The 16,028-nt window shown below is 43.1% G+C and overlaps 1 protein-coding gene across 5 annotated transcripts in view; it reads right to left on the bottom strand.

The window, feature by feature from the left end:
• Window positions 1-5,676: 5,676 nt before the first annotated feature.
• LOC111952767 (furin) overlaps window positions 5,677-16,028 on the bottom strand; it is a 181,738-nt gene continuing 171,386 nt past the window's right edge. For all 5 annotated transcript variants that reach the window (XM_023971670.3, XM_023971666.3, XM_023971667.3 and 2 more), the window contains exons 9-15: window positions 15,073-15,285; window positions 13,705-13,805; window positions 10,824-10,927; window positions 10,419-10,716; window positions 9,986-10,113; window positions 9,400-9,528; window positions 5,677-8,070 (exon numbers count right to left, since the gene is read on the bottom strand). In XM_023971670.3, the coding sequence (XP_023827438.1) occupies window positions 7,367-8,070; window positions 9,400-9,528; window positions 9,986-10,113; window positions 10,419-10,716; window positions 10,824-10,927; window positions 13,705-13,805; window positions 15,073-15,285 (1,677 nt within the window). In that variant the 3' untranslated portion in view covers window positions 5,677-7,366. The remainder of the gene's footprint in view (window positions 8,071-9,399; window positions 9,529-9,985; window positions 10,114-10,418; window positions 10,717-10,823; window positions 10,928-13,704; window positions 13,806-15,072; window positions 15,286-16,028) is intronic.

Here is a 16,028-nt window from a genome sequence, read left to right as displayed (position 1 = left end):
TTCTCCAAAAAGTATGATCTTTGTCTCCATGTGCAGTTGCAAACCGTGGTCTGGCTTTTTTATGGCGGTTTTGGAGCAGTGGCTTCTTCCTTGCTGAGCGGCCTTTCAGTTTATGTCGATTTTGAACTCGTTTTACTGTGGATATAGATACTTTTGTACCTGTTTCCTCCAGCATCTTCACAAGGTCATTTGCTGTTGTTCTGGGATTGATTTGCACTTTTCACACCAAAGTACGTTCATCTCTAGGAGACAGAACATGTCTCCTTCCTGAGCGGTATGACGGCTGCGTGGTCCCATGGTGTTTATACTTGCGTACTATTGTTTGTACAGATGAATGTGGTACCTTCAGGCATTTGAAAATTGCTCCCAAAGATGAACTAGACTTGTGGAGGTTTACAATTTTTTCTGAGGTCTTGGCTGATTTTTTTTGATTTTCCCATGATGTCAAGCAAAGAGGCCCAGAGTTTGAAGGTAGGCCTTGAAATATCTCCAATTGACTCAAATGATGTCAATTAGCCTATCAGAAGCTTCTAAAGGCATGACATCATTTTCTGGAATTTTCCAAGCTGTTTAAAGGCACAGTCAACTCAGTGTATGTAAACTTCCAACCCACTGGAATTGTGATACAGTGCATTATAAGTGAAATAATCTGTCTGTAAACAATTGTTGGAAAAATTACTTGTGTCATGCACAATGTAGATGTCCTAACAGACTTGCCAAAACTATAGTTTGTTAACTATAGTTTGTTGTTTCAGGCTTCTACTGTGAAGGGGGAGAGAATAAGAGCTGTTTGAATCAGGGGTCTGGCAGAATGCCATGAGCTAATTCACCCGCGCGGCCGTGAGTGCGAGCTCCGTTCCTTTTAATTTCTAAAGACAAAAGGAATTGTCCGGCTGAAACATTATTGAAGATTTATGATAAAAACATCCTAAAGATTGATTCTATACATTGTTTGACATGTTTCTACAAACGTTATTGGAACCTTTTTCACTTTTCGTCTGGACTTAGTGCCCGCTCATTGTGCATTTGGATTACTGGACTAAATGCGTGAACAAAAAGGAAGTATTTGGACATAAATGATGGACTTTATCAAAAAGAAAAAACATTTATTGTGGAACTGGGATTCCTGGGAGTGCATTCCGATGAAGATCATCAAAGTTAAGTGAATATTTATAACGCTATTTCTGAGTTTTAGGCGCTGACCTAACATAATTGCATGGTGTGCTTTTACTGTAAAACTTTTTTGAAATCTGACACAGCGGTTGCATTAAGGAGAAGTTTATCTTTAATTGTATGTGAAACACTTGTATCTTTTATCAATGTTTATGATGAGTATTTCTGTAATTTGATGTGGCTCTCTGCACTTTCACCAGATGTTTGTTTGAGACAATGCATTTCTGAACATAACGCACTAATTTCAAATGAGGTTTTTGGACATAAAAATGAACTTTATCGAACAAAACACACATTTATTGTCAAACATGGAGTCCTGGGAGTGCCATCCGGTGAAGATCATCAAAGGTTAGTGATTCATTTTAACGCTATTTCTGTCTTTTGTGACACCTCTCCTTCTTTGGAAAATGGCTGTATGGTTTTCTGTGGCTAGGCGCTGACCTAACATAATTGCAAGGTGTGCTTTCGCCGTAAAGCCCTTTTGAAATCAGACACTGTGGCTGGATTAACAAGAAGTTTATCTTTAAAATGGTGTATAATACTTTGTATGTTTGAGGAATTTAATTGTGAGATTTGTTGTTTTGAATTTGGCGCCCTGCAATTTCACTGGCTGTTGGCGAGGACGCTAGCGTCCCACATATCCCAGAGAAGTTAACACAGTGTCCAAAGAAGGGCCAGATGTATACGGAATGGTGTCGTCTGCCTAGAGGTGGATCAAGGAATCACCCGCAGCAAGAGCGACATCGTTGATATAGACAGAGAAAAGAGTCGGCCCGAGAATTGAACCCTGTGGTACCCTCATAGAGACTGCCAGAGGTCCGGACAACAGGCCCTCCGATTTGACACACTGAACTCTATCTGAGAAGTAGTTTGTGAACCAGGCGAGGCAGTCATTTGAGAAACCAAGGCTCTTGAGTCTGCCGATAAGAATACGGTGATTGACATATACCTTTTGCAAGTTCGTATCATATTGTACGTTTGCAAATTCGTAACATATTGTAAATTTTGCAAATTCGTAATATGTCATACGAAATGGAGTTCCTCAGATTTACATACAGAATAATACAAAATGCTCTGAGACCAGGTTGAGGGCCCGAGGGTGATCTCCACAGCACAGAGAGGAGAGCCTGCTGTGCTTTTGTGGGAGGGAGATAATGGAGTCAGGGAGGTAGAGGGCTGAGAGGAGAGATGATGCTGGAGGAACCCTGGGGCAACAAAACACTCTGCATTGGAATCCGTTTTATCAGATGGGATTTATTTCTGGATTAACAGAATTTGACCTTTTGACTGCCCTTTTTAACAACAGTAATACTATTCCTTATCTTATCCTGTAGATAAGATACTATTTATTCTTCATTTTGTAGCTTGTCTTTGTACTAGACTGGTAGCATTTTATCATGATTTTCTCTGTTTTTGCCCAGTATTTCTCATTCCGTTCCCTTGCAGAAACTGGCATGTTACAGAACTACTCAAATTGAACCAAGAGCTTAAAAAGCCAACTTGGCAAACTAACTGAAACACTAGTGAACAGTATTCTATAGACCATGAAACACTAGTGAACAGTATTCCATAGACCATGACTGTTCTACGGGGATCTGCTTAAAAGCCAGGAGCAGAATCCATCCTGCCAGCCTGGCCCTCAAGGAGATCCAAACCAGCCAGATACCCTCCACTAGAGTAGATCCTTCCTCCATCCCCCTGCAGAACGACAAAGAGACAGACTAAATGACCACTGAACAACCCCTACAGCACACCCACACACAAGTACATGGGTCAGTGAATGACAAGTGACTCTCCATCTCCTCAGATTCAACACAAGCGCAGACAAACTCATTCGCTCACTCACTCAACACACATACTTGGTATGCACAGGTTCCGGGATCTGAAATTAACTACAATTTCTCCCTGTAGATCTAATTATGGGGTGCATTCTGAATGTACTATTATCTTAGACCTGCTCCCCTCTACTCTTCTGGGGAATGGAGGAAATTTCCTGTTAATGATCTCCACAAATACAACCTACAGACASGCAAAACTTTCCATATGAATCTAGTTTAAATATTAATGTCCTTGTATTTCAGCAGTATTTAGGACTAGAGGAAGTTATTGTATCTTAGGGGGGTTGTGGTGATGCTCTTCTGGTAGCTGGAGAAAGTGGAAGAGAAAACGGTAGAGGACAGAAGCCCTAGATATCAGGAAGTGGGCTTGTGTATCGCTGGCGGGCACTGACAAAGCATTAGCGGCGTGTGTGTTGTGAGTGTCTGTAAGCTTTGGCTGACTGCTGTGAAACCACGCCTACACAGAGCTCCACAAGGGKGATACAGAGCACAGAATGGGTCAACACACCAGCTTTCATCTCATATGACCTACAAAGTCATTTTATTTTAGCATGACATTTATCCCCACAATATTGACATCAATCATCAGTTAAATAAAAAGGATAAAATAGAAAAAATAATAGAAAATACAATCTATTTAAAATATGCTGTAACTGATCTATAAACATTTCACCATAGCAGTTCTTATCACATACAATACTCAAGAGCTTTGATTGTATAGACCAGTCCAAAATATATGTTCTTAAAGTTGACCAATAACTTAATAATGCATGACTGCAAATACCTGCAGGCCAATACATTTGCTTGTCAAAATATGTGAAATGTGTAATAACAAGAGAAAGCTATTATCTTTTTTCCACTGATAAAGACTTGGCAGAGAAACAAACCCTGAAAATCAATAGAGCCTCCATGGGGAAAATGAAGACAAAATGATCTTATTTCTTGCCGATAGCAAGAGAATAGAGACATGTTGAGAAGGTCAAATAGCTTTGGGTTAACTGTTTTTTTCTTCTTCTTCAGAAAGATGGGAACACAGTACTGCAGGGTTGGTAATCCCTCTGTAAGTAACCCAGTGTGCAAATGAAAAAAGTGGCTGACTAATATTACCTGCCATCCCTTCTCCCACTTGTTCTGTAGTGTGTGTGTTTGCTGATTGATGCATGAGCTTTCTACTTACATCCAAAAACCACAATACTAGAAATTTGGCCTTTCAACAATTGTCTATATTGGTATTAAGTGCTTTTAAGCTGTTGGTGACAATATTGCTAAGCTAAAGCTCAATAGTTATCAAAACCTTGAAGACTACTCCAAAAAAGTCTGTGCTGGTTTTTTGATGTGTTGTCTATATTGGGGTTTTATTAGCAGATTAAGAAATGCTGGAGCCCACTGATTATGGAGAAGAGTAGGAAACTCAAAAAACAAACAGTAGGAAAAAGTGTTATAAAAAAGTGTTAAGGCCCAGTGCAGTCAAAAATGTGATTCTCCTGTGTTTTATATATAATATATATTGCCACACTACGAGATTAGAATAATAAATTGTAAAAAAAGTTGATAATTCCCTTTTAGTGTAAGAGCTGTTTGAAAAGACACTGTTTTGGTGGGATGGAGTTTTGGCCTGCCTGGTGACATCACCAGGCAATATGAAAGAGCGTTCCAAACCTCTGCCAATAACAGCTAGTTTTCCCCTCCCCACTTAGACCCCTCCCAAACAGTCCTAGCAAAATTATTGTTTGAGAAATTGCTCTTGCTAAGAAACAATTATGGTTTTTAATCAAATGGTWAAAAAAAACAGTAATGTACTCAATTGTTACCGAAAAAWGATTTGATTTTGAGAAAAAAAAGTCTGCATTGGGCCTTTAACCCATTACACTCGTGGGACTATTGATCAGGCTAAATTGAAAGGTTTCTTACAGAATAAATATTAAAAGCATATGCATAACCATGGAAGCAATTGAAAGGAACAGTTGAGATTATGGGAARATGATAAGACTGAAAGGTGAGGACACAACAGCTCATCTGACTGAATCCAAACATTACACTGTCTATTAGTGCTGAGCGATTAACCAAAATGTCAGTTATTTTTCAGTTTTCAAACAACTAATTGACCGAAGTCGTTCGTAAWTTTTTTTATCTGTGAACTCAATGCTCACATCACTCAGTTTCTCTAGAGATAATTCAGATCCAGCCTGAACTGTGTGTAGTAGGGAGTTGTGGTTTCAAATTGGCCAATATCCTACATAATTGCCACGTTTTATGCGCTAAACTAACTACAATCCCCAAAATCCATCGCGCATCTACTTGTCCAGTCTGTCTTTCTTTTACGACAGCTACGGAAGAGAGAAGAATGCGCGATCCTGAGGGGATATAGAGAGCAGCTGTTGCTTMGYGWGGTATCTCTACCTGAAAATACATGATCTAAGTGATTGAGAGTTGGTATTCAGCAGTCATAAAAGTATGCCTTATTTACTTTGAAGAACTACAAAATAGTGATTTTGTCAGACAGCAAGCATAGGAAGCAGCTCTATAGAGATGAGATGATGACTCAGAATTAAATAATAAAGTCATAAAATAAAACAAATGTAATATACACAACAACTGAAACATTTTATTAAAGTAATGTGAATAAATGATGGTTCATAAGTGATCAACAGTAATGGGCAGTCACTACCATCATTGTCTTTTATTAATAGTTTTATTCTGTGTTACAGCATTCAACCTACATAATGCATAGAGCATTTAATGTAAAAACATAATCGAAACCGACATCGAAAATCGCTTAGCACTACTGATGATAAGAGTTCGAGTGAGAGGACTAACTGGTGTCTCCAAGTGGCCACACACCTCTCCAAAGCGTGCGCATTTCCTAAGTAATTTCAATGCACTTGTATGACTCAAAGTACAGCCTTCAACTATAAGGTGCTGTTTTGAGCTCTCCTTGATGTGCCGTTGAGGAACTAGAGCAAGCACACTTGAAGTTGTTTTGTTTGGAACACAACCCATTGTCCCCGCCATTACACAATTACTGGTGTTGTTTACGCAATCCAAAAACCATTATAAATCGCAATCTGGGTCAGGTGGGCACACTTTGAAAGCCTGTTCTATTGCCAACATGACTAGCTAAGTTATAAAACACGATATTACAGTGTTAGGCTTTCAAAATGCAATTCAGGGAAACAAATCGTAATTTTGGTGTGCATAGAAAGGAGTCATGAGTGCATTCAGGTGCGTGTGCTGAGTCAAATTGTCTTCACAGTAGACAAACATATGCACGTTCTGTTCAGAATAACCCAGGGTATGACGCCATGTGATCTTGTAACTGTACCTTAAATATAGATCATATACGGAAATGTGAAGTACACATTTGGACTCATGGGTGTTTGGCTTGCTTGTATGACATCAAAACAGTATTTAGTTATAATCCTCAACGTCTCATCTTTCAAAATACATAGTCTCATTACATTTACAGCTTTCCCTCACTCAGTCAACAAAAGAAGTTGCCCAATTAGTGAGCAAGATTGGGACAACTTCATATCGCGTGCGGTGTTCAAGTGCAGAATGGCTGTCAGTCGAAACCCATACAGCGCTGTGAAGCGCAGAGCTTGAGGTCTGACGTCATGTATAGCATGTTACTGTACAGCCACTGCGTTCAAATGTAGGCATTTATCAGTGCCCAAATCTGCAAACTTTCTCTCTCGTACATTAAATAAAACCCTGTTGTGGTCTTCATCCAATCAGAAACTGTGTTGGGAGGCTATTCAGTTCTTGTCTACAAAGTCACTGTCACACAGGCACACGTATACTAATACATACGGACATCTCTTCCGATGTCTGCTTAAAGGAAAACTCCACCCAAAAACTATCTTTTGTTTCATTAGTCCATTGTTGATATAGTCCCAAAATGTTTTGCATGTCACAGCAATCAAGTTTTCAAGATATGCAACTTTCAAAATACAGAAATCGGCCTTTCTGCAATAAACTAAAGGTCAATGGGAAACAATAGTGAAAAGTGTACTTTACCTTTACCTAGACCCTTGGGCCAGGGCAAATAATCTTATTCAAGTGTTTAAAAGCAACAAATAAAATTAAAATAAAACAAAAATAATATATATAGTCATTATAAAACAAAAACATTTTCAATTGATTAATGCTTGAGGGTGAATCAAGAGGTGGTGGACCAAGAGGTGCTTGCTGGGCTGAGCCATTACATTCCTGGATCAGAATCTCTGGGTATCAGCCAGGGACAATGCCTGAAACAGACTCACACTACAGACCCATGAGCTCTAGCAGAGGGAGGGGCTAGAGAGACCAAACCCTCTGAAGAGAGTTTCCTCCAGATGTAGGGGTCAGAGAGGGGGCTAGAGAGAGCTCTGTGTCCTGATAAAGGCTGTCCTCTCACTGTGGCAGTTCAGCTCTTCACTGTCAGAATCAGAGCCCCCCAGTGTTACATGGTCCTCGTCACCCCACACGGTGGGGATCCCCTTATAGCATACCCTGCCCTGCCTCTCCCAGCCCAGCCCCAGGCCGAAGCCCCCCGAGGCCCATCCCCCCGTCTCCACAGAGTGCAGTTTGGTCATCCGGACCCAGGGGGCGCCACCAGAGCGCAGCTGCAGCATAAGGAAGACCCCGGCAAAGGCTGCCAGGATGAAGGCACAGCTGAGCACCGCCAGGAGGGTGGCCAGAGGGGAGGACAGGGCCAGGCTAGGTCCTGGAGGCTCCCCCACTCCTCCACCTCCCCCCTGCTCTAACCCCACTGGGCTTTCCCCTGGTCCACCCACATCTCCCTGGAGGTCGGGGCCAGTGGGGGACTTGCGCTGGACCTGGTTCTGGTGCAGGCAGGCGGTGAGGACCAGGTGGCTGTGAGGGGGGCAAGAGAGGCAATCGCTGGGCCCGGGGCCGGAACAGGTGAGGCAAGCAGGGTGGCATGGCAGGCAGGACTGGACGGAGGACAAGTCCACCCAGTTGTCCAGGGACATGTTGAGGAGCTGGGGGCCCGTGGTGAAGCCGGGTGGGCAGAGCTTCACACAACCCTGCAGGAACAGGGAGAAGCCTAGGCTGCACTCTGGAAAGAGGGAGAGAGTTGAAGAGGGAAAGAGAGAGAGGAAGAGATGAGTGAGAGAAAGAGGAAAACTGAGAAAGCAAGATGATACACACACATGGGGATGAGGTGCTGATTTTCTGAGCATTCAGTGGGGACAAAGGCTTGTACATACACCCACACACAAAAAAGCAAAAACATGCCATGAATTAAGCCTTTTAACACTCCTGTTATATGTGCAGGTTGACGTTTATTGTCATAAGTCTTGCCCTGGAGGCAGAACTGAGTGGTTTCGCTAGATGGGCCAGCTGCAAAGTCAAAATTGGCTATATCGTAGAAATGTATGAAAGCAAAAATGTGCTTTTAGGTCTTAATTTAAGGTTAGGTTTAGGCATTATGGTAAAACCTGGTGTACACTATACGACTCTCAAAATCCTAACATCGCTGAGCCTCTCACATTAAACGACCGTCTTTCCTGTAGTTTTTTGTCTTGCCAAAGTAGTGGTGCAGATGGGGTGTCGCACACTACAAGATTCTTCACTTTGCCGTGAGGATTTTCGATACCACCACAATGTCTCACGAAAATGTTTTCAGTCAGACATTCACACCTGCCATACAGAGTTAAAATATTTGGTCAACATTTTGATTTGAATAACATTGCTTGGGAACTTCAGAGGCGTAACGATTTGTCACTTTGGTTAAAGGCAAGTACAAATGCATACTAGTAGCCGTCATCGCTCCTGCTCGAGAGTCTACACATTTTGTGTGATGCGAAACAACGTCATCATCTCACTGGATAATTTTTTTTGCGAGCTCTCATAGGCTATTGCTGATCACTTTTCTTAAAACTTGTCGTTGCACATCTCACACTGCAAGAGCATTGAAGATTTTGTGCTGATAAAATCCAACATGTTTGAAAATATCGGGATGTCTGGAACTGCTCAAAGATGGGATCAGATTGCGTCGCTTACTCGCTCACATTAAACGAGCGTCGGGGACAGCCGCGCACCCCGAGTAGGCAACGACATGGGAATTTTGTCTCCGATCTCAAAAACTATAATCGGGGCCAAAACCGTGTCGGGTACACCGGGCTTTAGCAGTGTGGTGGAGGTTAAGCATAGGTTTAAAATCCGATTTGATAACTTTGTGGCTTTGCCAGCTAGTGACCACTCTGCAGAGCTGCCTCTAGTACATGAGACATCTCTAAAAATGCCAACCTGCATCATATGCATGAGAACCCCACATCCACATGCTGAGTGTCACCAAGACGCTTCTAATCCCATCTGGAATCTTTTAGTGCTATAGATATCTCAGTGATAGTTGTCTCAGTGTGTCTCGGACAGTCAGTCTCACCGATGCAGATCTGCTGGGTGTCGAAGGTCTTGCAGCTGTTGTTGGAAGGCCGGGGGAAGTCAGGAGACGAGGGGTTATTGGAGCTGGACCCCGTACCGTACAGGATCAGAGTAAACTGACTCAACACACCTGGGAGGGGTGGAGGAGAGAGGATGAGAGAGGGGGAGGAGAGGAACAGAGAGAGAGGGTGAACACATTTCAAATTCAAGAGAGAAAGAAGAACAGAAGGAATGAACAATTCAATACCTCTAAGAGGAGAGAATGGGTGAGTGTCAGAGAGATACTAATATGATGATGGTGAAGAGGTAGGTGAACTGACTGACAAACACAGGGAGAGGAGAACAATTGCTGATTAAGAACGAGAGAGAGAACTGATATGGTGTGGACAGGAATATGGATGAAGAGGAGGCAGAGGGAGTAAAGAGAATCACTCATCTTATTTCCCCTGCTGTGCTGAGACTAACAAACGACAGCAGAGGAGACCTCCTGGAGTAAGGAGAAGGGAAAGGAGAGAGAAAAGAGGAGGGAGGAGCCTCTCCGGTATGTATGTGAGGAGGGGTATGAAGGTACATAGATGTCCTCTTACCATAGTCGTGTCCTTGTTCTGAGACGTTCTCTATCTCCAGGGTCCACTCCCCTCGAGGGTCCTCGTCCCACATGTGGGTGGTCATGAAGGCCCAGTCAATAAATCCCTCTGGCGAATAGTCTTTAGGCCTGAAAAGAGGGTGAGAGAGAAAGAGAGAGACACAGAGAGAGTAGTTAGGGCTCACAGCCAAAAACATAGATCTCATAGCAACCATCCTAAACCATGAAGGGCTCTTTAAAAACAATACCTCCCAGAACGGCTGCTAAAAATACACAGCACTTCAAGCAAACATAAATTAAAAATGACAAACACTGCACTGTGTTTTTCTGTGAACATGTTTATGTTTACCTGGAGGATGGTGTATCTATCAGACTGATATGAGGTTGATGAGGTTTCCTTTGTATTTCTACAGTAGGTGTGTGTGTGGGTGTACCTGGGAGCCAGCAGGGTAGAGCGTGTCCCTAGGGGGCTGATGAGGTGTATAGCCAGGTTTCCTCTGTGGTTGTAGGAGAGAGTGAGGCGGGCCTGGACATGCTCCAGAGAGTTGACATACTCTGGTCTGCCCCAGCAGGAATCCAATGTCTTACTGAACAGCAGCCGGCTACCTATGTCCCTCGGCTCTGAGAGCATGGTGAGGACACACTGGTGCTGTGGGCCCACGCTGGTCCAGTTCTGGGCCAGGGCCACCATGGCCCCCGCATTCAGCAGACCATACCCATACGAATGACTCACTGTGAGAGACAGAATAACCATGAGTGAAGTTCCAAAGAGTCAAGTGAGTCCACTTATCATGTAGTTCAGTCAGCCAAGGCATGTCCAATGAGAGCTCTCCTGTTACCTTTGCGGCCCACTCCATTGGTCCTCCAGTCGTCAGTGCTGAGGTGGGCGGGGTGAGAGGTTCTCACCACCAAGTGCTGCATGTCCCGCCACGTCAGGTTCATACTATACAGAGAGAGAAAGATATGTATTCTTATATTAGAGATGTTCTAATAAAAGAGAGTTTAAGAGAAATTTCTAGAGAGAGATGTCCCTCCACATCAGGTTCAATGTTCAGGCAGATAGGAAAGAAAGACATGCAACACAAAAAAAGATGGATACAAACACCACTAGAGACATGTCAATGTCAGTCACACACACAGCAGCGAAATGGACGTGTACGTGGTCCATAAGGTTTTAACAGCAGTGTCCAGTAACAGCACCATTATAAAGGCAGCTATAAAACACTGGTGTTTAATGGTGAGAGAACACAGTAACACCTTAAAGTAGTATAGCAGAGTACTGTACTGAACAGTAGCCCACGTAGAGCAGTCATTAATGACATCAAGCCTAGCTGCTAAAGGTTTTGTTCTTGAAGGACGCCCAGGACGGGTCACCTTCCACTAAATAGAATGGCCATATTAAATCTCTCCAGCTCATTTAGCAGGGAGCGGCAGTATGTAGGTAGGTAGAGCAGAGAGGACAAGAAGTTTAGGGAGCACATGCCTTTGGAGTGAGCGGAGAAATGGAGGCCCGCGGGCAAAGATAATCAAACCATGAATCACATGGGTTTACAGCTCAACTCGCTGCCTGCGCCGGGCCGAGACAGAAATAGAAGCGCTAGAACTGCTCCGCAGCTTGACAGCGGTAGCGGAAGCAGCAGACTCTCACCTCAACAACCTTTCACATCCATACACTCCCTCCTTCACCATTCACGTCTCACACTCATGTGTTATTAATGGACATCCCTCCATCCACTCAATGTCACCTCGCTGGAAAAACAGCGCTCTCCCTATTAAATGATTCAATCTCCATGAATTCCATCTGCTGGAGAAACACAGGCAAACCTGTTATTATTGCTCTCTCTCAGGAAATACTGAGGTGATCTACACTTTGTGGAGAATTATTGGGTTTGGACTTTCATTGTCTGTGAATGATAGGGTATATTGAAGCAAACTTCCTCCCTGCATTCACATCGCCCTTCTCTGTGGCTGCAGTGGCTGGAGGGTTGCAATGACTACCAGTATGCAGTACATACAGTGCATTCAGGAAGTATTCAGACCCCTTTACTTTTTCCTTTATGAAGTCCTGATGGAAGGTGGATCAGGTTAACGACCCTAAGCGCACAGCCAAGACAATGCCAGAGTGGCTTATGGACAAATCTCTGAATGTCCTTGAGTGGCCCAGGCAGAGCCCGGACTTGAACCCGATCGAACACCTCTGGAGAGACCTTAAAATAACTGTGTAGCAATGCTCCCCATCCAATCTGACAGAGCCTCAGAGGATCTGCAGAGAAGAAACTCCCCAAATACATGTGTGCCAAGCTTGTAGCGTCATACCCAAGAAGACTCAAGGCTGTAATCGCTGCCAAAGGTGGTTCAACAAAGTACCGAGTAAATACGTATGAATACTACAGTTTTGAATACTACAGTTTTGAATTGTATCTACATTTGCTTCTACATTTGCTTCTATTGTTTCTACATATAGTATGAATACTACAGTTTTGAATTGTCTACATTTGCAAAAATGTCTAAAAAACTATTTTTGCTTAGTCATTATGGGGAGTTGTGTGTAGATTGATGAGAAAAAACAATTTAATCAATTTTAGAATAAGGGTGTAACGTAACAAAATGTGGAACAAGTCAAGGGGTCTGAATACTTTCCAAATGCACCTTATACTAGTATACACACCTTTTGTCTTTGCCCAGTGACAGTGTTTGTGGGGGGACAGTTAGGACACATGCCAGGCATGCACTAATGAAGATGTAGAGTGTATGAGCCTGAGGACTGACAGCTGACTGGATCTGACAGCCTATCAATAATGAGGGAGGAGATACAAAGAGATGTAGGCTACTATAGGAGTAGTCTACAGACCTGATCACTGGCTGGCCATGCCAGTCTCACTAGCCACCACACACTATTCTTTTCAGGGCAGTTGTCTTATTCTATTGAGATACTATATGTTCTACTGAGAGACAAGTTAAACAGAGGTGTTCTACTGTTCTTGGGGGGGGCTATCCTCCTGTAGGTTTTCGCTTCTACCCCAGTTGTAACTAACCTGATTCAGATTATCAACCAGCCAATTATAAGAATCAGGGGCGCTAGATTAGGGTTGAAGCGAAAGCCTACAGGATGGTAGCTCTCCAGGAACAGGGTTGGAAAGCCCCGTTCTAGTAAGAGATGACAGGTTAACAGAGATATTAGCGTGTAACTGAGATACGGATGGGGATTTGACATTATTTCACTATTCAAATAATATCATTACAATTTTTCGGGATAAAAAAACAAAACAAAAACAAAATAAAAAATGCTCTTGACCAATCAGAATGACGCGAATGCACATGGCAGAGGTAAACAGTGGACAGGATGCTTTTCTCCATAGTTTTTCGCCATGATAGAACTGATTCTGTTACAAAAATATTTTCTGGTGAGTATTTTGCATAGATCTGTCAGGTCTTGTTGAAACTCTGTATACGCCCTGTAGTTGCTATTTGAAGTGGGTGGAAATAGCATACTGATGTCAGGGCAGACAAGGGCTAAATGCGCAGCAGTAGGTCAACGAACGTTTATTAAAACTAGATTCAAAAGTTTGTTTTATTTTAAAAAGTACTTCAAATGTCACATTGTCAAAATAAGCCTAAAAAGAAATTCTCCAAAAATGAACACTCACTCAAGTTATCGAATACTAATGACCGTTCGGATTTCCGGATAACTACGCCCATCCCTAAACAGAGATAACTCACTTGGCCTCCAGAGCCAGGGCGATGATCCCAGCAGCCAGGGGGGCCGATGCTGACGTCCCCGTGTGGGTGTCTGTACACTTCTGTCTCAGGTCTGTGGTCACCTAGGGGGAGACAAGAAAAAAGAACAGTCATATAGATTCCTACAGAAACTGGCTGATCTAACATGCAACTGGAACAACTCATTTAAACGCATTACTTATCTATGCAAAATAAAGAGTTGTGAGTATGTAGATCTCAAGTCACAATTTTGACATTGGGTGACTTCTGCCTAGGAGGGACAAAAAGGTGATGGAGAAGAAAAGGGGGGGGGGGCACAGCAAAGTCCAGAGTGTTGTCCCTGTTGTCAGAGGCAGAGTTAATGAGGCATGTCTGGAGCAATGTGAAGACACATCAGGTATGACAGGCAGAACGTTAGCTAATCAACCTACAAGCTACTGTATGCCCCAGAACACTGAAAATACTACGGTCTAGTGAACACATCTCTTTAGAACCACGCTGAAAAGAGATGGCGTTCATTTTAAGGTATCAGGACTGGTTCTTACAGCTTACATCACTGGAATAATGACACAAAAGCAGAGGGTCTTCCATGAACTGAATCCATGAACTGAAACACCACCTGCAAGTTGGTCCTGTCACAAACATTGTGACTGGTTATTGTCTTGTAACCGTACTTATAACAGAGTATAAACATTGTGATTGATTGCTTGATTGATGAGTTTGTTGAGACAACAAGCAGCATGCGACTACTAAAACAGAAGTGCATTAGTTGGAGCGCTGTGCCTTCAGTTAACCACATCAGAGTGAGACAATGACACAGCCAGACTGAGAGACGTGTTTGTTCACCTGCAGCAGCCCTCTGGTGTGTTTGGGAGGAAAGTGGAGAAAGCGTTGAGTTTCAGGAGTATTCATATTAGTTGTGGTCAGGGAAGAGTGGTGTATATTAGTCACTAATAGTTTGGTATGAATCACTATCTGTTTCAAGTGGAGTTTTACGCTGCTGTAGGTATGAGTGTGTTTGTGTTTCAGTRTCAATCTGTTTCTATGAGGTTTCCTCTGATGTGTGTTGTAGCGATCCTAGAGGTGTGTGTGTGCGTTTCAGAGGTACTTGCTAAATGTTTCTGGTTGAGGTTGAAGTGGGTGTATTGATATGCTTCATTATTAGGAGACGGTTTTATGTTGTGCTTTCTGCTTTGTTGTATGTGATAAAGAGATCATCCTGGACCTCGAGGGATTACTAATGATGACTCACATCATCTGTTTCTCATTGGTGTTTCTAGAGCTGAAAATATGTGTGTTATACTGTATGTGTGTGTGTGTGTGTGTGTGTGTGTGTGTGTGTGTGTGTGTGTGTGTGTCAGTACTACTCACTATCTGTTTCTCGTTAGGGTTCCCAGAGCTGAAGGTGGTGGCGAGGGTGGAGGAGCAGGCCTCGCTGTACCAGGGCACCATGCCATACTGGGTGGTGCTGCTGATGGACAGGGTGTAGATGCTGTTGGTGTAACCATCACAGTTACAGCTGTCCTTCTCACGACCACCGTTCCCCGACGCCCACACAAAGATGGAGCCCAGCCCGCCGCGGCCCTGGAAATGAACACATATAGGCAAGGATGACACACGGGCATCTACAGGTGCTATTTAGAACCTAAAAGGGTTCTTCGGCTGTCCCCATAGGAKAACCCTTTGAAGAACCCTTTTTGGTCAATGTAGAACCCTTTCCACACCTTTTTTTCTAAGAGTGTAGAACACACACAAACACAGATAACACAGAGACAGAGACATACAGTATAGCACAGACAGACACACACACAGACAGAGATAGACACATACAGTATAGCACAGACAGACATACAGTATAGCACAGACAGACATACAGTATAGCACAGACAGAGCCATACAGTATAGCAGACAGACAGACAGACATACAGTATAGCACAGACAGAGCCATGCAGTATAGCAGACAGACAGTATAGCACAGACAGAGCCATACAGTATAGCACAGACAGATATAGCACACAGACAGACATACAAGACATACAGTGTAGCAGACAGACATACATAGACATACAGTATAGCACAGACACACACATATACAGAATAGCAGACAGACAGACATACATATAGAGACATACAGTATAGCACAGACAGACACACATACAGAATAGCAGACAGACAGACATACATACAGAGACATACAGTATCACACAGACACACAGACAGACATACAGAGACATACAGTATATCAGACATGAGGACATACAGTATAGCAGACAGACATACATAGACATACAGTATAGCACAGACAGACACAGACAGACATTACATAT

Source organism: Salvelinus sp. IW2-2015, linkage group LG26 (genome assembly GCF_002910315.2).
Source record: "Salvelinus sp. IW2-2015 linkage group LG26, ASM291031v2, whole genome shotgun sequence".
Lineage (NCBI taxonomy): Eukaryota > Metazoa > Chordata > Actinopteri > Salmoniformes > Salmonidae > Salvelinus > Salvelinus sp. IW2-2015.
This window is presented reverse-complemented; position numbering and strand designations above follow the sequence as displayed.